This window comes from Pseudophryne corroboree, chromosome 8 (assembly GCF_028390025.1).
Source record: "Pseudophryne corroboree isolate aPseCor3 chromosome 8, aPseCor3.hap2, whole genome shotgun sequence".
Classification (NCBI taxonomy): domain Eukaryota; kingdom Metazoa; phylum Chordata; class Amphibia; order Anura; family Myobatrachidae; genus Pseudophryne; species Pseudophryne corroboree.
Genome location: NC_086451.1, coordinates 198,590,250 through 198,616,072, shown reverse-complemented (window position 1 = coordinate 198,616,072; position 25,823 = coordinate 198,590,250). Strand labels below are relative to the sequence as shown.

General features: G+C 47.5%; 1 protein-coding gene across 9 annotated transcripts in view; it reads right to left on the bottom strand.

Annotated features, from left to right (window-relative positions):
- Nucleotides 1–25,823, bottom strand: part of LOC134948811 (H(+)/Cl(-) exchange transporter 5-like) — a 389,251-nt gene that overhangs the window by 11,825 nt on the left and 351,603 nt on the right. For all 9 annotated transcript variants that reach the window (XM_063937054.1, XM_063937053.1, XM_063937050.1 and 6 more), the window contains 2 exons: nucleotides 23,355–23,753; nucleotides 7,519–7,735 (listed from right to left, as the gene is read on the bottom strand). In XM_063937054.1, coding sequence (XP_063793124.1) covers nucleotides 7,519–7,735; nucleotides 23,355–23,753 — 616 coding nt within the window. The remainder of the gene's footprint in view (nucleotides 1–7,518; nucleotides 7,736–23,354; nucleotides 23,754–25,823) is intronic.

Here is a 25,823-nt window from a genome sequence, read left to right as displayed (position 1 = left end):
TGGACATTTCGAGGAAAGAATTTATTGTTAAATCACGGTGAGCATCTTACCAGCTCACACCTCAAACATGCCGCAGAACGTGGCATTCAATAGAACCCAAGCCAACTGCATGAAGAATTTTCAGCAATATGCTGATAAAACACCGTAACACAACCTGTGTGTAACCCTAATCCATAACTGCAGATACAGTACGCACTGGGACAGGCGCCCAGCATCCTCTACGGACTAAGAGAAAAGGTTTTACCGGTAGGTATTAAAATCCTATTTTCTCATACGTCCTAGAGGATGCTGGGGATTCCATAAGGACCATGGGGTTTATACCAAAGCTCCAAAACAGGCGGGAGAGTGCGGATGACTCTGCAGCACCGATTGACAAAACATGAGGTCCTCATCAGCCAGGATAACAAACTTGTAAAATTTTGCAAAAGTGTTTGAACCCGACCAAGTAGCTGCTCGGCAGAGTTGTAATGCCGAGACCCCCCCCGGGCAGCCGCCCAGAACGAGCCCACCTGTCTGGTAGAGTGGGCCTTCACTGATTTCGGTAACGGCAATTCAGCCGTAGAATAAGCATGCTGAACCGTAGTACAGATCCAGCGTGCAATAGTCTGCTTGGAAGCAGGAGTCCCAATCTTGTTAGGAGCATCCAGGACAAACAGAGCCGCTGCTTTCCTCAGACGAGCCGTCCTGGAGACATAAATCTTCAAGGTCCTAACTTCATCGAGAGATTTTTATTCAGTGAAGGTGTCAGTAACCACTGGCACCCCAATAGGTTGGTTCATGTGAAAAGATGAACCACCTTTGACAGAAATTGTTGTCAACATTGCTCTATCATCATGGAAGATTAAATACGGCTCTTGTGAGACCAGGTCGCCAACTCAGACACCCGCCTTGCAGCTGCCAAGGCCAATAATATGACCACTTTCCAAGTTAAAATTTTCCACTCTATCTTCTGCAAAGGTCCAACTCAATGTGATTGAAGGGACTGCCACACCACATTAAGATCCCATGGTGCCACTGGGGGCACAAATGGAGGTCAGATGTGCAGCACACCTTTCACGAAAGTCTGAACTTCTGGAAGGGAGGCCCATTCTTTTTGAAAGAAAATTGATAAAGCCGAAATATGAACTTTAATTGAGCCTAACATTCAGCCCGCATCCACACCTGCTTGCCGAAAATGGAGAAAACGTCCTAGCTGAAATTCTTCTGTAGAAGCTTTCTTGGATTCACACCAAGACACATATTTTCTCCAACTATGGTGGTAATGTTCCGCCGTTACTCCTTTCCTAGCCTGAAGAAGTGTAGGAATGACTTCACTGGGAATATCTTTTCGGGTTAGTATCTGGTGTCCAACCGCCAAGCCATCAACCGTAACCGCGGTAAGACTTGATACACGCACGGCCCCTGCTGTAACAGAGCCTCTCGTAGAGGAAGGGGCCAGGGATCTCCTATGAGTGATTCCTGAAAATCTGGATATCAAGCCCTTCTTGGCCAGACCAGAACAATGAGGAACGACTGAACATCCGTTCTTCTTATGATCTTTAGCATTTTCGGAAATAGTAGAAGCGGAGGGAATACATACACCGACTGAAACACCACGGTGTCACTAGTGCGTCCACTGCTATTGCTTGATGGTCCCTCGACCAGGAATAAGATCACTGAGTTTTCTTGTTGAGACGAGACGCCATCATGTCTATTTGAGGAATTCCCCAAATACCTGTCACTTCCGTGAAGACCTCCTAACGAAGACTCCTCTCTCCTAGATGGATAACATATCTGCTGAGTAAGTCAGCTTCCCAGTTGTCCACTCTTCGAACGAACCTCGCTGACAGAGCGCTTGTATGGTTTTTTCCGTCCAGCAGAAAATCCTTTTGGCTTCTGCCATTGTTGCACTGTTTTTCGTTTGTAGAAAAACCATTGTAAACGGCCCTTAACTTTAAACCATTTATGTGGTGACAAGAGTCCTACTTGACCCTCTTTCTTGAAAGTTTTCCCCCTGTGTGACTGCTCCCCAGCCCCGGAGTCATGCATCCGTGGTCATCAGGATCCAGTTCTGGATCCTGAACCTGCGCCCTTTTATGCAAGGAGAAAGGCGCAGCCCCCAAAGGAGTGAGATTCTGGTCTTGGAAAACAGGATTACCCTCCGGGGAATGTGTAGATGGAAACCGGACCACCTGTCCAACAGGTCCCCTCAGAACACCCTGGCCTAAAACCTGCCAAATGAATGGCCTCGTAGGCCGCAACCATCTTCACCAGCAACCGAATGCCTCGAAGGATTGACCCACTTGCTGGTCTGACCAGACTCTGGATCATCAGGACCTTTTCCACTGGAAGACAACAAAACTCTCAGCCGTTCTGTATCCAGTATTATTCCGAAAATCCTGACAACCGCGTTGTTGGGATTAACAGTGATTCTTGCAAATTCAGGAGCCAACCATATTGTCGAAGAACTGTCAGGAAGAGTGCAACGTCTTGCACCAACTGGTTTCTTAATCTTGCCGTTATCAGGAGACCGTCACAGTACGGGAAAAGTGTGACTCCTTATAAGTGAAAGAAAACCCTCATTACCGCCACCACCCTGGTGAAAATGGTAATGACAATCCTGAATTGCACCCTCAGATAAGCTAATGCGGAGGAAAACCTAATTAGACCACCTTTATCCTTCAACCAAATTGTAGATCACTGCCCTGAGAGACTCCATCTTGAATTTGGACTTCTTTAAGTAGAAATTGAGGGATTTCAGATTTAGGAATGGCCTGAATAGTAGCCTGTTCCCAATTTTGACAGGGACACCAGGACAATGACCTGATACTGACACAACCCTTGTTGCGTCGCATACCACCTCCCCTTCCGGAGACAAAGTGGTAAGGTCGATTTGAAAAATCAGTGAGGGCAAGCTTCTGGAAACTCCAGTATGCCCTCTTGGTATACTACTCTTAAAATCCACGGGTCCAGGTTCGATCCAGGACTGACTGAAGAGTTTTAGACGTGTTCCCACCGGTGTGGGCTCCCGCAATAGAGACCCAGCATTATGGTGTGTATGTGGTAGAGACAGATGATGATTTTTCCCGTAATCTTGAAGAGGCGACTTCTTCCTTTTTCTCCTTCCTGTATCTGCAAAGAAAGGGGAATCTGTATCTATTCGGCTGAAATGACTGCATCCTACAATGAGGCGTCATCATCCGTTGTGAGGGAACATAGGACCAGAAGGTAGACTTACCAGCGGCATCTGCCGAGATCAAAGTAACTAGGCCGTCACCAAACCAGGCATTACCTGCATAGAGAAAAGATTATATTTCCTTTCGGAATCAGCATCAGCCTTCCATTGGTGAATCCACAACGCCCTCCTAGCCGAGACCGCCATGGCATTGGCCCTCAAACCCAAGAGTCCTATATCTTGCAGTCGCACAAAAGTATGCTGCAGTGTCCTCGATATGACCCAATGTAAGGAGTATCCAATCTCTCCCCCAGGTTATATATATCGGATGACCACGTAACCGATTTTTTTTTTTTTTTTTAATATATATATATATATATACACAACTCCCCCATGTGCATGCAATGGCAGGTGTAACTCACATACGCGTGGACACATAATTAGAATATCACATAGCTTCCTGCATGCGATCCTTTGTGACAGGACCCCGTGCAGAACAGGGGTTCCCACTTCATTCTATCCTGGCGGGAAAAGAATAACAATCGCAATTCCCTTGAGGATTTGAAACCATCCTGTCAGGACTGACCTAGACTTTTTGAAACAGAGCGCTCAGCACATGAGAAGAAGGAACGTTACCTCAGTATTTATTATAAAGATTTGTCTACATACATATATATATATATATATATATATATATATATATATATATATATATATATATACACACACACACACACACACACATACATATATATCCTCATATATGGACACTTTTGTCAGGAACACAGGGTCCCTAGTGACGTTAATAAGTTCTTAATACGTATAAATCATGTACTGATTGCTATATAATTTGATCTAATCAGGAAACCTTACGGTCGACCTAGGAAATAGCATCCGTGTCGATCTCATGGAGTAGTAACTGAGTAAAATAACCAATTTTTTTGCGACCTCGAGGGGTCTGAGAGAGATATAGCTATGACAACCATAGATATTTCTACGTCTGTGGCTGGGTCACAGATTTATGCAAACTTACTACATATATTCATGTATAGTTTTTGATATGCATCATATTATCATTCAAATTCTTTACTCAGTCAGATATTGGTGGTGCCGACAGGGGCACCCACACACATCAGAGTCCCCCATATAGTTTTCTTTTGTGGAAAAACAGTAATGTACCAATATGTTGACACACATATACCCGGTGCCGACATGGTCACTCCTCCAGTCGTTTGTGGGAAGCACCCCGCCCCAGACATGCGGACACGTGTGTACTAAACATCTACCGACATATAGGGGACAGACTCCCAGTAATTTCTGTCAGAGAAAACACAGAGAGTTTTCAGCTTATCACCCAGCGCTTAAAGACGGTTCTGCACACTTGTACAATGGCCAAACCTGCAGCCCATATATATTAACATATATTTTACCACATTTACTGCGCCCCCCCCCCCCCCCCTCGTTTTACACCCTGATACTGCCAGCAGTGTGAGGAAGGGCCAGCGATTGTGATAGAGAAAATGGCGCTGGCTGAGTGAACTATGAGGGCTAAGCCTCGCCCCCACAATGCAGCGCTTCAGACCCGCAATTTTAGTCAAAATCTTTATACTGGCGGGAGTTAGGACAGTGCCCTGGCACTATGTCCCCTGTTGCCTGTCGAAAATTGAGGTCATTTATGCTGCCCAGGGCGCCCCCCCTGCGCCCTGCACCCTGTAGTGCCTCTGTGTGGGAGCATGGCGCGCCGCGCGGCCGCTGTGCGGTACCTCATATGCCGTCTCTGAAGTCTTCTGATCTTCACCAAAGCGTTTCACCTTGGGGCAGGTAGTATTTTTATTTGTATGTGGTGGGGGGGTTGTTTTTTGTTATGCCCTTCCCCACTGAGACTCCTCCCCATGCTAGACTGGGTCTGGCTTCCACTGTTATACAGTGAATAGCCAAGTTTGTGTAGCCTGCTGCTGGTACAGATTTTAGTTGGTGATCACCACATTCACAGTAGCTCTATTTTAGTAGAAACCAGTCTGCATACAGCATACATTAAGTCTTTCTATTTACTTATTGGAGTTTTCCAGTGCCTGCATAGCAATTGCTTCAACATGACATCTAGTGGAAGAAACAGAGTACTGCATGTAAAAAAAAAAAAAAAAAAAAAAAAAAAAAAGGTACAATACTATACAATATATACTTCAAATTATGCAATGTGTTTTCCCTAAAGTGCTATGTGCTGTTACATAAATGGCAGCATTATGTGCCAAGTGTCCCTTTAGCATCAGCATACACGGTGAGCAAATGCTATATAATTTCACAAATGCAGCAATCATGTACAAATATGTTATAACTAGCTAAAAAAGCCTGTCAAAATGACAGACACCAGGGCCAGATTATATTAGGAGGGCGATCGCTAATCACACAGGAGCTTCCGTGTTTGGAAAGTCCTGCTGCTGGGACCCAGGGTTTTATCATGCTGAGTGTGTCTGTGAGAGAGAGAGAGTGTGAGTGTGTGTGTGAGAGAGAGTGTGAGAGAGAGAGTGTGTGTGTGTGTGTATGTGTGTGTGTAGCGTTAACCTTTTATAAATATAGATGCTGTATATCTGCAATGGGCAGGCTATAATGATGCTGCACTATATCAGGATCCCGACAGCGGCATCTCACCAGCTGTAATATCAGCAGCGAGTGCAGTGAGTTCTCTCACGGGCTTGCTGCGCTCACCACGCTTCGGGCCTGGTTACGGGTTCTATACTCCTTCGGGTGGTGGTGTGAAACCACTACTCGAGTGAGAATACCGGGGGAGCAGTTGATATTCCGACCAGCTGCATTTTACCAGCTGTCGGGATTCCGGCATTGGGATCCCGACAGTCTGTATATTAACTATATCCCATATACACCAGTACTGGCACATGTAAAGCTCACCATTTCCCGCACAGCCCCCGGCCAGTCTAGGGAGTAGAGGACACCAGTAGCCACCAGCAGCTGGCCGGAGGGGTTTGGGCATGGCATGTAACTCATTCCCCCCCCCCCCCGCCGGTAAGTGGCCACACCGTGGGACCGTCTGGTGGTCCCTGCATCCGTCTCCTGGTAACTGCAGCTACTTGTTGCAGAGTCCCTGGATGGCAAGTAACCTGGGAATGTAGCATAGTATATAGAGAAGGGGGTGCAGTGTATGCGGTATATGGCGGGAGCAGTATATGGTGGAGGGGATACCCTGTATATAGGGGGCACTATATGGAGGGGTATAGAGGTGCAGTGTGTATATAGGGGCGGTATATGGTGTGGGGTGCAGAATATGGAAGAGGATGTGGATGCAGTGTATATAGGGGCAGTATATGGTGGGGGGTGCAGTGTACATATGGAGAGAGAAAGAGTGTGTGTGTGTCCGTCAGTGGCACACAGAGGTGACTATATTGAACAAAAATCTGCATCTCTCTCTCCACTGCCCCTACAACTCCACTCTCTCCCCAGTCTCTATCTAATCCAACCCCTTCACCCCCACTCTCTCCTCCCCTCATGCCATATCCGCCCTTACACCCCCCCCCCCACCCCCCGTCCCTATCTGCCCTCTTTCTTTCTCCCACAGTCCCTATCTGCCCCTACCCACACTCTCTCTCACCAGCCCCATCTCTCCGTATGCAGCAAGTGTGAAACAGTCAGATCAGTATTTTTAATATTACCAGCAGCAGATTAGAAGATAGGCTGCTATAACATCTCCCTACAGTTTCACTTTCAGTTTGAGCACATAACAGAGGTGAGGAGCAGAGTTGTATTTTATTATATAGGATATAATATAATATAATATACAGCATATAATATTGTAGGTGTACATATTGTACAAAGGTATGTGCACGCCACAAACAGCAACTGGGCCATTCCATGAAAAGGAGTAAACATAACCCATACTGTATGTGACACTGTAAAAAAAAATTCTGTAACACAGGTTACAAAATTATTGCTCTCTCTCATACAGCAGGTTTTTTTTTTTAAATGAAGGCTCTTAATTTGGAGTTGAGGGGAATTATCAAGTAGACATTTCCTTTACAAGACGGTGGTGGACATTTCTTGTCCCATACATGACAATTACATTTCGTGATATTGTGTTAGGTATAACAGTTTTTTGTTTTGTTTTTTTCTTAAATATGTATGTAATATCAAAGTGACTAACTAGGCATATTTTTTATAAATATAAAAAAAAATTATTGTGTTAAGTTTGATCAAAAACTGATGTTTCAAATGTCCCATATGTGACAGTGGAATGGCCCAACTGTATAACTACATACACTGACTGAAATGGAGTGAGACATTACTGCCATTATTTTTCACACAAAAAAATAAAAATAAAAAATAAATAAAAAACAGTCTTCATCAGATCTCACCCGTTATGTGTCACCAAGCATTGGCGCAATCCAAGTTTGCGGAAAATGTCCACCACGATTTCCATTGGTGTCTGGTCAGTGATTGTGAAAGGACTGAGGTCCATAATGGTGCGGAGTTTTAGGCTGGGCGGTGATGTAGGTGGCTGTGGGGGGGTGTGCTCTGTGAAATATATCCTGGAAGCGCTCACTACACCTTCCTGTTTCTTCCTGGCACTCTCTGAAATACAGAAACTGGAGAAATAACATTTGGAAAGGAAAGTATTTATGAAGCAAAGTACCTTGTGTGAAAACTGTATGTCAATGAAAGATATCAAAAAGGAGACATATTAATGCTACTCTACTAAACTATAAATAAAAGCAGATAGGCACAGATAATCCTATAACGCTAGTGGAATGTAGCTGAATCTGTCTCCCCCATCAGTGTATGGGAGCTAATAAGCATTAGGGGGAGCATAGGCATTGACTAAAGTGTAATTTGCATAAATGTCCTATGTTTATTTACGTACATAATGTTAAGAATGTCAACACATCTAGTAAAGACAAATCACTATAAGGCTTAGGGAATGAGTGGAAGAGGATCGTTTTCTACTAAATTCCAAACCAAATAGAGTTCATGCTTCTGTATCAAAGGGTGAGAGAGAAAAATTAAAACGAATCGGAAAAAAAAAAAAAAAGTTAATAACAAAGCAAGCACTATAGTTGTTTATTTTTCTGTTCCTGGGTTACAGAACAGCTTTATGTTGTACTTTAGGAAAGTAGCTACATCGTAGCACTTCGTATACAGAAATCGGACTCAGTGCCCGATTCAGAGATGGACGCAGTAGTATACAAGTGTCAAATATAAAATTAATCAGTGCAATCTCCTTGTGCGTCGGAGGCGTAACCCATAGCAACTAAGACTCATTTTGGGTGAAAGAGACAAAAAAGAAAAAAATAAGAATTTACTCACCGGTAATTCTATTTCTCGTAGTCCGTAGTGGATGCTGGGAACTCCGTAAGGACCATGGGGAACAGACGGGCTCCGCAGGAGACTGGGCACTCTAAAAGAAAGACTAGGTACTATCTGGTGTGCACTGGCTCCTCCCTCTATGCCCCTCCTCCAGACCTCAGTTAGGGAAACTGTGCCCGGAAGAGCTGACACAACAAGGAAAGGATTTGGAATCCAGGGTAAGACTCATACCAGCCACACCAATCACACCGTACAACTTTGTGATAACCATACCAAGTTAACAGTATGAACAACAACTGAGCCTCATTCAACGGATGGCTCATAACAACAACCCTATAGTTAAGCAATAACTATATACATGTATTGCAGAGAGTCCGCACTTGGGACGGGCTCCCAGCATCCACTACGGACTACGAGAAATAGAATTACCGGTGAGTAAATTCTTATTTTCTCTGACGTCCTAGTGGATGCTGGGAACTCCGTAAGGACCATGGGGATTATACCAAAGCTCCCAAACGGGCGGGAGAGTGCGGATGACTCTGCAGCACCGAATGAGCAAACTCAAGGTCCTCCTCAGCCAGGGTATCAAACCTGTAGAACTTAGCAAATGTGTTTGAACTCGACCAAGTAGCAGCTCGACAAAGCTGTAAAGCCGAGACCCCTCGGGCAGCCGCCCAAGAAGAGCCCACCTTCCTTGTGGAATGGGCTTTTACTGATTTTGGATGCGGCAGTCCAGCCGCAGAATGCGCCAGCTGAATCGTGCTACAGATCCAGCGAGCAATAGTTTGCTTTGAAGCAGGAGCACCCAGCTTGTTGGATGCATGCAGGATAAATAGCAAGTCAGTTTTCCTGACTCCAGCCGTCCTGGCTTCATAGATCTTCAAAGCCCTGACTACATCAAGTAACTTGGAGTTCTCCAAGTCCCGAGTAGCCGCAGGCACCACAATAGGTTGGTTCAAATGAAACGCTGATACCACCTTTGGGAGAAATTGGGGACGAGTCCTCAATTCTGCCCTGTCCATATGGAAGATCAGATATGGGCTTTTACATGACAAAGCCGCCAATTCTGACACACGCCTTGCTGAAGCTAAAGCCAACAGCATGACCACCTTCCACGTGAGATACTTTAGCTCCACGGTCTTAAGTGGCTCAAACCAGTGGGATTTCAGGAAATCCAACACAACGTTAAGATCCCAAGGTGCCACTGGAGGCACAAAAGAGGGCTGAATATGCAGCACTCCCTTAACAAACGTCTGAACCTCAGGCAGTGAAGCCAGTTCTTTTTGAAAGAAAATAGATAGGGCCGAAATCTGAACCTTTATGGACCCCAATTTTAGGCCCATAGTCACACCTGACTGTAGGAAGTGCAGAAATCGACCCAGCTGGAATTCCTCTGTTGGGGCCTTCCTGGCCTCACACCAAGCAACATATTTTCGCCATATACGGAGATAATGCTTAGCTGTCACATCCTTCCTAGCTTTTATCAGCGTAGGAATCACTTCATCTGGAATGCCCTTTTCCGTTAGGATCCGGCGTTCAACCGCCATGCCATCAAACGCAGCCGCGGTAAGTCTTGGAACAGACAGGGCCCCTGCTGCAACAGGTCCTGTCTGAGAGGCAGAGGCCATGGGTCCTCTGAGATCATTTCTTGCAGTTCTGGGTACCAAGTTCTTCTTGGCCAATCCGGAACGATGAGTATAGTTCTTACTCATCTCTTTCTTACTATCCTCAGTACCGTGGGTATGAGAGGAAGAGGAGGAAACACATAAACCGACTGGTACACCCACGGTGTCACAAGTGCATCCACAGCTATCGCCTGAGGGTCCCTTGACCTGGCGCAATATCTTTTTAGCTTTTTGTTGAGGCGGGACGCCATCATGTCCACCTGTGGCATTTCCCAACGATTTGTAATCTGTGTGAAGACTTCTTGATGAAGTCCCCACTCTCCCGGATGGAGGTTGTGTCTGCTGAGGAAGTCTGCTTCCCAGTTGTCCACTCCCGGAATGAACGCTGCTGACAGTGCTAGCACGCGATTCTCCGCCCATCGAAGAATCCTTGTGGCTTCTGCCATTGCCATCCTGCTTCTTGTGCCGCCCTGGCGGTTTACATGGGCGACCGCCGTGATGTTGTCTGACTGAATCAGCACTGGTTGGTTTTGAAGCAGGGGCTCTGCTTGACTCAGGGCGTTGTAAATGGCCCTTAGTTCCGGTATATTTATGTGTAGTGAAGTCTCCAGACTTGACCACTGCCCTTGGAAGTTTCTTCCCTGAGTGACTGCCCCCCATCCTCGGAGGCTTGCATCCGTGGTCACCAGGACCCAGTCCTGTATGCCGAATCTGCGGCCCTCGAGCAGATGAGCACTCTGCAGCCACCACAGCAGAGACACCCTGGCCCTCGGGGACAGGGTGATCAGCCGATGCATCTGAAGATGCGATCCGGACCACTTGTCCAACAGATTCCACTGAAAGATCCTTGCATGGAACCTGCCGAAGGGAATTGCTTCGTATGAAGCCACCATCTTTCCCAGGACTCGCGTGCAGTGATGCACCGACACCTGTTTTGGTTTCAGGAGGTCCCTGACCAGAGATGACAATTCCTGGGCCTTCTCCACCGGGAGAAACACCTTCTTCTGTTCTGTGTCCAGAATCAAGCCCAGGAAAAGCAGACGCGTCGTAGGAATCAGCTGCGACTTTGGGATATTCAGAATCCAGCCGTGCTGTTGCAACACTTCCTGAGAGAGTGTTACGCTGACCAACAACTGCTCTCTGGACCTCGCCTTTATGAGGAGATCGTCCAAGTACGGGATAATTATAACTCCCTTCTTCCGAAGGAGTATCATCATTTCGGCCATTACCTTGGTAAATATTCTCGGTGCCGTGGAGAGACCAAACGGCAACGTCTGGAATTGGTAATGACAATCCTGTACCACAAACCTGAGGTATTCCTGGTGAGGTGGGTAAATGGGGACATGCAAGTAAGCATCCTTGATGTCCAGCGACACCATAAAATCCCCCTCTTCCAGGCTTGCAATAACCGCTCTGAGCGATTCCATTTTGAACTTGAATTTCTTTATATAAGTGTTCAAGGATTTTAAATTCAGAATGGGTCTCACCGAACCGTCCGGTTTCGGTACCACAAACATTGTGGAATAGTAACCCCTTCCCTGTTGAAGGAGGGGGACCTTGATTATCACCTGCTGGAGGTACAGCTTGTGAATTGCCCCCAGTACTACCTCCCTTTCCCTGGGGGAAGCTGGCAAGGCTGATTTGAGGTAACGGCGAGGGGGAGTCGCCTCGAACTCCAGCTTGTATCCCTGAGATACAATTTGTACAGCCCAGAGATCCACCTGTGAGCGAACCCACTGGTTGCTGAAGTTTCGGAGACGCGCCCCCACCGCACCTGGCTCCGCCTGTGGAGCCCCAACGTCATGGACTTAGTGGAAGCAGGGGAGGATTTTTGTTCCTGGGAACTGGCTGCCTGGTGCAGCTTCTTTCCTCTACTCCTGCCTCTGGCCAGAAAGGATGCGCCTCTGACCCGCTTGCCTTTCTGAGGCCGAAAGGACTGCATTTGATAATATGGTGCTTTCTTAGGCTGTGAGGAAACCTGAGGTAAAAAAGTCGACTTTCCAGCTGTTGCTGTGGATACTAGGTCCGAGAGACCGTCCCCAAACAATTCCTCACCCTTATAAGGCAAAACCTCCATGTGTTTTTTAGAATCAGCATCACCTGTCCACTGCCGTGTCCATAATACTCTCCTGGCAGAAATGGACATTGCATTAATATCACTGACCTGATTTGGGAGTGTTGTGGACTCGGGGCTTCTTCCGATGACTGGGAAGAGGAACCGCTACTGGGTCGCAGTAGAGATGGCCGGATGTAGGTCTTCCTCATGCAGGATTAAGACGGCAGGCAGGAAGCACGGAAGAATACTTGAAGGTTTCCTGAAAGACAAGACTTGTAAAGATACTGAATGCTGAGGCACAGAGGTACTAGAGATACTGAGGTGCTGGAGACACCGGTATTGAGGCACGGAGGTGCCGGTGGCACAGAGATGCTGAGTGCCGAGGCACTGAGGTGCTGGAGGCACAGGTATTGAGGCACGGAGGTGCCGGAGGCACAGTGATGCTGAATGCTGAGGCACTGTGGTGCTGGAGGCACTGAGGTGCTGGAGGCACGGTGATGCTGAGTGCTGAGGCACTGTGGTGCTGGAGACACTGAGGTGCCGGAGGCACGGTGATGCTGGAGGCACTGAGGTGCTGGAGGTACAGGTATTGAGGCACGAAGGTGCGTGGGGGCGCGTGAGCGCTTGGAAGCACGGGGGTCCTTGGAGGCACGGAAATGCTTGGAGGCACGGAGATGCTTGGAGGCACGGAGATGCAGACACGGAGACCGCAGGAACGTAGGAGCTCTGGAAATCACAGCTTCTGAGGCAGAATCGATGATACTCAGGCACCGGATCTCTGCCCGGCGTCTGGCTTTGAATTCCCCGCCCTTGCCTGATTGGCGGAGCAGGCAGGTGACGTCAGACCTGCTCCGCCTCCCTGACCACACTCACAATGGCGGCGCCCTCGCTCCGGGAAGCCGCCGGAGGAACGCACCGACCCGCCGCCGGGACCCGAAGACCGCCGGGGGGAGAGAGGCGCCGGGCAGACCAAGTCACCCGCAGGGACAAGCGTGGCCGCCGCTGCCTGCGATGTGTGACAGTACCCCCTCCTCCAGGAGTGGCCCCTGGACACTTTCCGGCCTTAGTTGGATGTCTGGAGTGGAAGATCCGAAACCAGTCGGGGAGCCGTTACTTCAGTAGCATTAATCCAACTTCTCTCCTCAGGACCATAACCTTTCCAGTCTACCAAGTACTGTAGTTTTTTATGAAGATAACGAGAGTCAAGAATAGCTTTGATTTCAAACTCCGTTCCAGCTTCAGTCACTACAGACGTTGGCCTAGGGGATGCTGAGAGGAACCGCTTCAGAATGAGGGGACGGAGGAGAGAAACATGAAAGGCGTTAGGTATTCGAAGGTGGGAAGGCAAACCCAGCTTACAGACCACAGGATTTAAGACTTGTAGCACAGGGTAAGGACCGATGAACCTTGGAGCAAACTTCATGGTGGGCACCTTTAACCGGAGATTACGTGTGGACAGCCATACCCTGTCACCAACTTTGTATTGAGGAGCGGCTCGCCGTTTCTTATCTCCGAAGAACTTGTACCGGACTGAAACCTTCTTAAGATTAGCATGAACCTTACTCCAAATTTGTCCGAAGTGTCGTAGAGTGGACGTTACAGCTAGAACCTCTTCTATCGGAAGGCTTGGAAATTCTGGAACACGTGGATGGAACCCGTAGTTAACGAAGAATGGAGATTCCCCAGTGGAAGAATGAAACGAATGGTTATGGGCAAACTCTGCCCAAGGCAACAACTCCACCCAGTTGTCCTGTGAAGGGGAGAGATACAAACGAAGGAAAGTCTCTAGATCTTGATTGACTCGTTCCGTTTGACCATTCGTTTGGGGATGATAAGCGGACGAAAACTTAAGTTTAATCTGTAGAGTCGAACAGAGGGCTTTCCAAAACCTGGCGGTGAACTGTACCCCACGGTCAGAGACTATTTCTTGTGGCAACCCATGCAACCGAAAATGTTCTTGGATGAACAGTAGAGCTAGTTTCGGAGCTGACGGTAGACCAGTCAAAGGCACGAAGTGTGCCATCTTTGAAAAACGGTCAACGATTACCCAGACGGTGTTGCAACCCTTGGAACAGGGCAAGTCAGTGATGAAGTCCATGGAAATGTGAGTCCAGGGTCTCACAGGAATAGGCAAAGGACGAAGTAACCCTGCAGGAGGCAGACGAGGAGATTTATGTTGTGTACACTGTGGACAAGAATTAACGTAATCTTGTACATCCTTCCTCATGGTGTTCCACCAGTAAGACCTTTGCAGAAACTTGTACATCTTCTGGGCACTGGGATGACCGGAAAACTTGGAGTTATGGACCCACTGTAGTATTCTTGGCCGGAACCCAGCTGGTATGGACATTCTTCCAGGAGGAGGAGCTGGAGTAGTTAAAGCAGCAGAGACAGAAACTGGATTTAGAATTAAACTCCGCTCAAGAGATTCATCCTCGTCTGTGGAAACTTGTGAACGGGACAGCGCATCTGCTTTAATATTGAGAGTCCCGGCCCGGTACTTGATAATAAAAGAAAATCGAGTAAAGAAAAGTGCCCATCTTGCTTGGCGAGGATTCAAGCATTGTGCGGATTTGATGTACAGCAAATTTTTGTGATCCGTGTAAATGGTAAACACATGTTTAGCCCCTTCCAAAAGGTATCTCCACTCTTCCAAGGCGGATTTAATTGCCAAAAGTTCCTGGTCTCCAATAGTGTAATTTCGTTCGGCCGGAGAGAATTTACGAGAGTGGAAGCCACACGGATGTAATTTCTTATCAGAGGAGTACTGAGAGAGAACAGCCCCAACCCCGACTGAAGATGCATCAACCTCTAGGAAGAAAGGTTCATCGAAATTTGGTTGTTGGAGAACTGGAGAGGCCATGAAAGCTAACTTTAAGTGGAAAAATGCCTCAATGGCTTCGGGAGGCCACAAACTTGGATTGGAACCCTTTCTTGTCAGGGCAGTAATGGGCGCAACAATGGTGGAGAAACCTCTAATGAATTTCCTGTAGTAATTCGCAAAGCCCAGGAACCTTTGTATTGCTTTCAAAGAAAGAGGCCGAGTCCAGTCACGAATGGCAGAAAGCTTTTCCGGATCCATGCGAAGCTCCGTCCCCGAGATGATATAACCGAGGAACGGAATTGATGTTACTTCAAAGGTACATTTGGAAAGCTTAGCATAGAGGTGATTCTCTCGTAAACGGTGGAGCACTTCTTTGACTTGAGTCCTGTGTTCAACAAGATTCTTGGAAAAGATCAGTATGTCGTCCAAATATACCACAACACTCTGATATAACATGTCACGAAAGATTTCGTTGACGAATCCCTGGAAAACAGCAGGAGCATTACTGAGACCGAACGGCATCACCAAGTATTCGTAATGCCCATCTCGGGTATTGAAGGCAGTCTTCCATTCATCCCCTTCTCGGATGCGTATAAGATTATAAGCTCCCCTCAAGTCGAGTTTGGAGAAAACGCGGGCACCACGAACCCTATCAAATAACTCTGTGATTAGTGGCAAGGGGTATTTATTCTTGATAGTAATATCGTTTAAGCCGTGGTAGTCGATGCATGGTCTCAACCCCCCGTCCTTCTTCTTCACGAAAAAGAAGCCCGCTCCAGCAGGGGAGGAAGAGGGGCGAATAAATCCCTTGAGCAGATTGGACTTAATATATTCCGACATAGCTTGAGTCTCGGGAATTGACAGGGGATATGTGCGACCACGAGGTGGCGTCTTCCCTGGGACAAGGTCAATAGAGCAGTCCCAAGGCCTATGAGGTGGTAACAGATCAGCTGCTTGTTCCGAAAATACATCCTTGTACCCTTGATACGCCTCCGGAATATGCTCTTCATCCGTCTTGGAGGAGACACGGAGCGGACAAACAGGAGTGAGACAATTAGCGTGACAAAAGGAACTCCAGGACAGAATTTGTGAAGACTTCCAGTCAAAGTGGGGATTATGAATTTTTAGCCAAGGCATTCCAAGGACCAGATCATGGTGCATTTCTGGGATCACCAAGAGTTCCAGACCTTCCTGATGTAGAGCCCCGACCTGCAGCTTAACTGGCCCCGTGCGCCACATTATGAGACCCTTGGAAATTCTGGTCCCGTTGATGGCCGTTAACGAAATTGGCCGCTCGATAGGCCGTAACTTTAACCCCATGCTTTGGGCACAGGAGGAAGAAACGAAGTTCCCCGCAGCCCCGGAATCCAACAGGGCTTCACAAGACTTGGAGGCTGAATCGGTGACTAGAGTTACAGGAAGCAAACAGTCCGAAGTTGGAGAAGCTTTAGTCGTAACCCCCAGCTTGACTCCTCCGGAACAAGCTAGGCCTGCCCGTTTCCCGGACGGGATTTACAAAACTTAAGAAAGTGATCTGCGGCTCCACAGTAAAGGCAAAGTTTACCCTCACGACGACGCTGTCGTTCTTCCGGAGACAGTCGGGATCGGTTAATTTTCATGGGCTCGTCCGAGCTAGGCAAAGCCACCGGTCTAGGAGTAGGATTCCGGAACCTGGAACGATCTGAACGGCTACGTTCTCTTCCACGCTCCTGCATCCGAAGATCCACCTTGACGCAAAGGGAAATCAACTCTTCTAATGGATCCGGCAGATCCCTTGTAACCAGCTCATCTTTCAGCCGGTCAGAGAGACCGTTCCAGAAGGCAGCTCTCAGGGCATCATTATTCCAGCGTAATTCAGAGGCAATGGTCTGGAAATGAACCACGTACTGACCCACGGTACGGGAGCCCTGACGAACACGGAGCAAGTCGGAAGAAGCAGTGGTCATCCTGCCGGGTTCGTCGAAGATTCTTCGAAAGGACGTGATGAAGTTGGTATAGTTGGAAACCACGGGATCAGATCGTTCCCATAATGGAGACACCCAATCCAAGGCAGACCCTTCCAGCAGAGAAATAATATATGCTACCTTGGACCGGTCTGTAGGAAAGTTGTGTGCAAGTAGCTCGAAATGTACCTCGCATTGGTTTAAGAAACCATGACAATTTTTAGGATTCCCATTATAGCGGGATGGAGTAGGCAGCTGAAGGCGCGGGGTGGTACCGGCCGATGGTTGGACATTGCTGGCAACGGCAACTGGTGCAACTACTGGAACAGGTGCCGGAATTACAGAGGCTAGAGACGCCTGAATCTGATCCAGACGCCCGGACAACTGCTGGAGGTACTGCATCACCTGACCTTGTGCCGCTTCCTGACTTTGTATTCGGGAAGCCAGGTTCTGGATGGCACTTGAGTCCGTGTTCCGATTCCCCAGGTCCATGGGGCCTGAGTATACTATCACTGACCTGATTTGGGAGTGTTGTGGACTCGGGGCTTCTTCCGATGACTGGGAAGAGGAACCGCTACTGGGTCGCAGTAGAGATGGCCGGATGTAGGTCTTCCTCATGGAGGATTAAGACGGCAGGCAGGAAGCACGGAAGAATACTTGAAGGTTTCCTGAAAGACAAGACTTGTAAAGATACTGAATGCTGAGGCACAGAGGTACTGGAGATACTGAGGTGCTGGAGACACCGGTATTGAGGCACGGAGGTGCCGGTGGCACAGAGATGCTGAGTGCCGAGGCACTGAGGTGCTGAAGGCACAGGTATTGAGGCACGGAGGTGCCGGAGGCACAGTGATGCCGAGTGCTGAGGCACTGTGGTGCTGGAGGCACTGAGGTGCTGGAGGCACGGTGATGCTGAGTGCTGAGGCACTGAGGTGCTGGAGACACTGAGGTGCCGGAGGCACGGTGATGCCGAGTGCTGAGGCACTGTGGTGCTGGAGACACTGAGGGTGCTGGAGGCACTGAGGTGCTGGAGGTACAGGTATTGAGGCACGAAGGTGCGTGGGGGCGCGTGAGCGCTTGGAAGCACGGGGGTCCTTGGAGGCACGGAAATGCTCGGAGGCACGGAGATGCTTGGAGGCACGGAGATGCTTGGAGGCACGGAGATGCAGACACGGAGACCGCAGGAACGTGGGAGCTCTGGAAATCAAAGCTTCTGAGGCAGAATCGATGATACTCAGGCACCGGATCTCTGCCCGGCGTCTGGCTTTGAATTCCCCGCCCTTGCCTGATTGGCGGAGCAGGCAAGTGACGTCAGACCTGCTCCGCCTCCCTGACCACACTCACAATGGCGGCGCCCTCACTCCTGGAAGCCGCCGGGGAACGCACCGACCCGCCGCCGGGACCCGAAGACCGCCGGGGGGAGAGAGGCGCCGGGCAGTCCAAGTCACCCACAGGGACAAGCGCGGCCGCCGCTGCCTGCGATGTGTGACAATTAATTCTAGATGCCAGCAGGCAAATGTCCCTCTGGGCATCCCGCATATATAAGACCACGTCTTTTAAATGTTCTAGGGTTAGCAAAATATTATCCCTGTCGAGGGAATCAATGTTGTCTGACAGAGTATCAGTCCATGCTGCTGCAGCACTACACATCCAGGCTGAAGCAATAGCAGGTCTCAGTAGAGTACCAGAGTGTGTATACACAGACTTCAGGATAGCTTCCTGCTTTCTATCCGCAGGCTCCTTTAGGGCGGCCGTATCCTGAGACGGCAGGGCAACCCTTTTAGATAAGCGTGTGAGCGCCTTGTCCACCCTAGGGGATGTTTCCCAACGTAACCTGTCTGTTGGCGGGAAAGGGTACGCCATCAGTAACCTCTTAAAATCACTAGTTTCTTATCAGGGGAACTCCACGCTTCTTCACACAATTAATTTAATTCATCAGATGGGGGAAAAGTCACTGGCTGCTTTTTCTCCCCAAACATATAAACCCTCTTGGTAGTAACCGGGTTAACATCAGAAATGTGTAGTACATCTTTCATTGCAGTAATGAATGTGTACATTTGTCTCATCATAGCCTACACTGGAGTCAGACTCCGTGTCAACATCTGTGTCCACCAACTGAGCCAGAGGGCGTTTATGAGCCCCTGACGGCTTCTGAGTCGCCTGGGTAGGCGCGGGCTGAGACCCCGGCTGTCCCAAGGCTGCTGCGTCATCGAACCTTTTATGTAAGGAGTTGACACTGTCTGTTAAGACCTTCCACATATCCATCCAATCAGGTGTCGGCCCCGACGGGGGCGACACCACACTTATGTGTCCTTACGCCTCCACGTAACCCTCCTCATCAAACATGTCGACACAGCAGTACCGACACACCGCACACACACAGGGAATGCTCAGACTGAGGACAGGACCCCACAAAGTCCTTTGGGGAGACAGAGAGAAAGTTTGCCAGCACACACCACAGCGCTATATAACACAGGGATTTACACTTATAAGTGATTTACCCAATAGCTGCTTATTTATCTTATTTTGCGCCTAAATTTATGTGCCCCCCCCTCTCTTTTTTACCCTTCTTGTACCTGGATACTGCAGGGGAGAGCCTGGGGAGCTGCTTCCAGCGGAGCTGTGAAGGGGAAATGGCGCTGGTGTGCTGAGGAATAAGGCCCCTCAGTGGCGGGCTTCTGTCCCGCGTTTTGTGTAACTTAATGGCGTTTTTTTTTACACATATACAGTGCCAGACTGTATATGTGTATTTTTATTGCCAAAAGGTATTATAATTGCTGCCCCGGGCGTCCCCCCCTCCAGCGCCCTGCACCCTACAGTGACCGGAGTGTGTAAGTGTGCTGGGAGCAATGGCACACAGCTGCGGTGCTGTGCGCTACCTTAATGAAGACAGGAGTCTTCTGCCGCCGATTTCGTCGTTCATCTTCTGTCTCTGCAAGGGGGACGGCGGCGCGGCTCCGGGAACGGACGATCGAGGTCAGGCCCTGTGTTCGAACCCTCTGGAGCTAATGGTGTCCAGTAGCCTAAGAAGCACAAGCTAGCTGCAAGCAGGTAGGTTTGCTTCTCTCCCCTCAGTCCCACGTAGCAGTAAGTCTGTTGCCAGCAGAAGCTCACTGAAAATAAAAAAACCTAACAAATACTTTCTTTTCTAGCAAGCTCAGGAGAGCCCACTAGGAGCACCCAGCTCTGGCCGGGCACATATTCTAACTGAGGTCTGGAGGAGGGGCATAGAGGGAGGAGCCAGTGCACACCAGATAGTACCTAGTCTTTCTTTTAGAGTGCCCAGTCTCCTGCGGAGCCCGTCTATTCCCCATGGTCCTTACGGAGTTCCCAGCATCCACTAGGACGTCAGAGAAAAAAAGAAAAAAAAAAGAGGCCTGGTGCTAGCAGAGTCGCACGGGACCTAGGTGTCTATTTACTAAGCCTTGGATGGAGATAAAGTGGATGGAGATAAAGTACCAGCCAATTGGCTCCTAACTGCCATGTCACAGGCTGTGTTTGAAAAATGACAGGAGCTGATTGGCTGGTACTTTATCTCCACCCACGGCTTAGTAAATAGACCCCCTAGTGGCTTACTCGCAACAAGTATTTCGCGCCGCATTCGTGTATTGAGGCTAGTTGTAAGAGGACACATCTGTATGTACACAGATTTCTTCTCTTTATGATTTAAAAAAAAGTAACTCATTGCTATAGAGGCCACATATATAAACATAACTCTAATGGATCAGTAGGCAAATAAGATCACTATTTCTTCTTGATTCCATAGGGGACACAGGGATAACACTGGGTGGTTATAGCTTGGAGAGCTGGAGTCTGGGCACCAAATAGATTAGATTTCTCTCCCAGCCCTTCCCTATACCCTGCCCTCAGCCATAGGCAGACAGTTTTAGTTTGGTGCTTGCAAGGAGTGGGCAGAGTTTTTTGGGGGGGCTGCTTCTTTTTCTGTTTTGTTACATTTTATTGAGTGGCCAGTGAAAGGCTCACAGCAATGCTGGCAGTGAGGGCACCGGTCGTGTCCACTCCCACCATCAGTTCACCAGGGCAACTTCATGGAACAGGACACTGCTAAAACGGACCCCTAGGTTCACAGCAGTGGTGGCCATTTGCCTCGGGGTCCCGGCCAGACGGGGTGGACAGGCTCTTCCTGTTAGCCACTCCTACAACCCTAGGCACATTCTCATCTCCTCCTCTCTCCCCTCCTACAGAGAGATGTGTGGCAGCTAATTTAGAGGCTTGCCTACCTAAGCACATATCTGGAGATCTATCTCAGGCATCTGTATATCTCACTCCCAGCAGTCACGCTATACAATTAGCTCCTTCCTCCCCTGTTGGGGCTGGTTTGTTGAGCACTATTTGCCAATTTGTTTTTGTGCACTGAATGTTCCTTGTGCATGTATAGTGTATAGGAGTACTTTTTTTCTTTTAAATCTGTGTGTACCTGTCAGTTGGCAGATGTAATATCATATCTGAATAATTGCTGCTGTTACTGGTCACACTAGAGTGAACACCAATTTGCTATGTGGCATTCACCATTGTCAAATACACTCTGTATAGCTACACTTATTTATCTATTTGTGATGCTTTACCATTCATTGCACAATCTATATATGTCACTATATTGTCTTCCAAAAACAATGCACCCAGAGAGGTGGGCGCTCCTGTGCTATGTAGCTGTAAAAACTATGCTGTAGTGTTTTCTTCTCAGGGTCCGGGCCACAATGGCCTGATGCACCTAGCTTGTTGATTTTTCTTGGACTACTACCTGTTTCCCTGTTGAAATCCACTGTGTGTTTGGACCTGAGTGCGTGTCGGTCTTCCTTCTCACTCCTTGCCTTGGGCTAGTTAACTGGCTGCCTGTGGCTGGGGTAGTTATTTTTTTTTGTCAGAAGCCAATTTACCTACCTGTATGTTTTTAGAGTGTGGGAATAAACCAGAGCACCCGGAGGAAACCCATGCAAACACGGACACACTCCACACAGATAGTCATGCGTTTGTGTCCTGATTAAAGCCCTAAGTGCTGTAAGGCAGCAATGCAAACCACTATGCTACCAGGCTACATCAAAATGTTATATCTAGTATACACGTAACTTTTTTTAGATTAGTGTTTAATAGAAAATATTTTCTACTGAATTTACATAAATAAATGTGGCTGATGAGAGGGACAGAACGGCGACCTGACCAGAGGAGGAGAAGACGGGTGATCCATTCTTGGAGCTGAAATCTTCCCCGGGGATTTTTTTGGAACATCTATCAGTTCCTTTTATGTGCACCTTATACTCCGTAAATCTGGTAGGAAGCCACCCTCATAAATGTTCGTATGGATGTAACATCTGTGGATTATTCATCATTTCCTTGCCTGGATATTTTATGACGAATTTTTATTATTAAAAAACCTGTTTTTAAGAAATGCATGCTTATCTTGTATGAGTGAATCACAGGTTGATAAAGTTATATGACTAATAGCGCTTGTAAATTATGCTACACTAGATTGCTCTTTTCTATTTTTACATGTTTATCTATCTGGACACCACATCTCTCATTAATTAAGAAGAAGTTAGCAGATTGAGAGAGCTCCGCCCATCCATTAGGAGGCGCAGAGAAGGGGTTACCCCATTTTTTCTATATTTGTATTGTTTTTGGGTTAGGATAAACACCCAAGGAGTTACTCTGTTTCTTGCTGCCTCACATATAGCGCAAATTGGTGTGGGTGCATTTCTGTCTTTGGTTAAATGTGATGCAACCAAGACGATATAAAATATCTACGTACAGGATGAGATGAAAGTGGTCATAAAGTGTAGTAGAGTCCTCGGATTACTTTTGATATGGCAAATGCATACAAAAAAGATGCTTGCCAATACAAGTGGCAAGAGATCACTGTTAACACTGTTCATTATATAACGATAAACACAATATATGAATATTAAGGCTAAAATCACCTGTGTGAAATGAGCCTAGATCACTCAGCGTTTTTCTGACAAATACTAGAGAAGGGAACAAAAGTGGCAACCGACCAGGTTTATTTAATTTAACTATTGGCAGCTTGACGCTTGTCTTTGGCAAAGCCCATCAGGAAACACATTCCCTTTATCACGCTCCAGTTCACGTGTTTATCTGCTACATGTTATGAGAATTTTGCATTCCAATTCACTTCCAAATGTGATTTCCCTAGACAATGTTTAACAAACTCAGATTGAGATTTCCTACTCTGTATTAAGAACAAATTGATAAACATGCAGATTTTGTCTACGTGTCAGTTGGGTTTCTGAATACTATGGGATCCTCTGGTAGCATGTGAAGTAATGTAGAAGTACAGTGGAGTTCCTGGTAGTGTGAAGTTATAGATTGCATTTGTTTTCCATTTAACATAAGTAAACAACTAATAGAACTGTGGAACTGTGCACTTTATGGGGCAGATTCCACTATAATAAAAAGATGCTCTTACCAATGGAGATGATCAGGTCTCGCCTTTGCACAAAGCCCACAAGTCTCTGAGACTCCCGAGAAACTACAACAGGAAAGCCACTATACGTCGTATCATTAATTGCTGCCTCAATATCGGTTACTGTCATACTGTCCTGAGTGATGACTGTAAGCGTGGGGTCATTACGTCTTGGGTGCATGACGTCCATAGCAAGAGTTTTATGGCTAAACTCTTCTTTGGCTTCTAGGAAAGGGTACCCATTTAGGTGTATGTGGGCATCATAAATGCTTCCTCTTCCCAAGGCATCTGCCACCCACTTGCTGGTCATGGCTGCAGCCATTAATGGCACAATGTATTCTAGTCCACCAGTTAACTCAAACATGATGACTACAAGCGAGACTGTCATGCGAGTAGCTCCACCTAAAAAAACAAACGGAAATGTCAGATGTTTATAATCAGAAAGATAATGCATAAAATCAAACAGTTAAGCTGGGTACACACTAGGCGATTTGCTCCTTGAGCGATAACGCCTAGTGTTTTCCCTACCCTCTCGGGTGGCCGTTATAGTGCCTACACACTGTACGATATCATTCAGTAAAAGCATGCCGCCGCTGGCCCGTACATGCAGTTTTGGACGATAAGTCCAAATTGACCTGCACGTACAAGCGACAGAAAGGGTCAATAATGCAGAATGTGTAGAAAAAAAAAAAATAGTCTCACAAGCAAAATACTGAGCTTACAACTCATGCCAATTGGATGGAAAGGATTTTGAGGTAATCCTTACATGAATGTTATGTACACTGCACACACATAAAGATGGATAAATAACGCTGAGTGAGATTTTTCCTGCAACAGTGGAGACATATTTGAAAGTGTGACCTCAATTATATTGCAGCTCTATGGCTGGGCATACACCATCTCACATATAAAAACACAAGTGACATCTACTGTACACAGGTATCCCTTCGAGTAAAAACTGCAAAAAACAGTTATTTACCTTCTGAGTCCGCTGTCCAGTATACAAGGTTACACTGTATTGGTGTCTCTACAATTTCAATATAATGAACTTTTACTAACAGTATACAGAGCCAGTATATTCCGTTGCGCTTTATAATTGGGAAGAAAATGACTATACTCTTAGTGAAGCTCTACAGTTGAAGCAGTAACCTAGGGTTTTCGAACACTAGCTGGTTACCTGCGGTCAATTAAATGTATTGCATCAAGTGTGCTTCCCAATGCAAAACCTTGAAACACACTTTTCTGTGTAGTGAGAGCTGTATATATGCAGTGTACACTCATTATTTTGCAACACCGCCATTAGAGGGCGTGGGGTACGGGATGCCGGCCGTCAGAATACCAACCCCGGCAATCTGACTGCCATAATTCCGACAGGGGTGCTCAACTTAAGGAACCCTAGCCATACCCCCCACAGCCTAACCCTCACAGACATACCGTATTTTTCGGACCATAAGACGCGCCTGACCATAAGACGCACCTAGTTTTTAGAGTAGGAAAACTGGAAAAAAAATATTCTGACCTCTAAGAGATATTTCTGTGATTTCTCAGACTCAAGAATACAGTGCAGCCTTCTGTCAGAGCCAGCATAGCATACACAGACACACACAGACACACACACACACACACACACACACACACACACACACACACACATCAGAGCCAGCATACACACACACACACACACTGACAGTACCAGTGGTTCCCTGCGTCTCCTGAGGAGGGAGGAGGTGGGGGGGAGCGAGGGAGTCACATGACACCTGCTCTGCTGCTGAGATGTGGCCGCTCTGCGCTCTGCTGATGACGGCGCAGCAGCATCCAGGACCCGCCGCTACCCGACAGTACCAGTGGTTCCCAGCGTCTCCTGAGGAGGTGGGGGGGGGGAGCGGGGGAGTTTACATGACGCCGGCTCTGCTGCGGAGATGTGGCCGCAGCAGCATCCAGGACCCGCCGCTACCCGCAAACGTCTTATTCGCTCCATAAGACGCACATACTTTTCCCCCCACATTTTTGGGGAGAAAAAGTGCGTCTTATGGTCCGAAAAATACGGTACTTACATTCAGAATCCTGGCTGTCAGCATTCTCATGTCAGCATTCTGGCGTCGGTCTCCTGACCCCCGACATCCTGTATGTCAGGATGCCAATATATGCCTTTAGAGGCACTAAACCTGCGCAAAACCAGTAAGTGGGTGGTTTCATCCACAGCTAGGGAATCCCCACACTTGTGCTATAGTTTGGCTGATTTAGGACTTGAGGAGGCAACTCATTGCCTGGTTTTATAAATCTCTGTATGTTCATATATTTATATTAATTCTGCATCGTTACTGAGGATATAAACAAGTAAACCTTAAGAATAGTTTGATAAACTTAACATAACAAATGGAGGATTCATAGTAGACCACCCAAAGACATCTGTATGTTATAAATACTCAACAGCTACTAAAATCTATCTACTAATGCATACATACATTACAA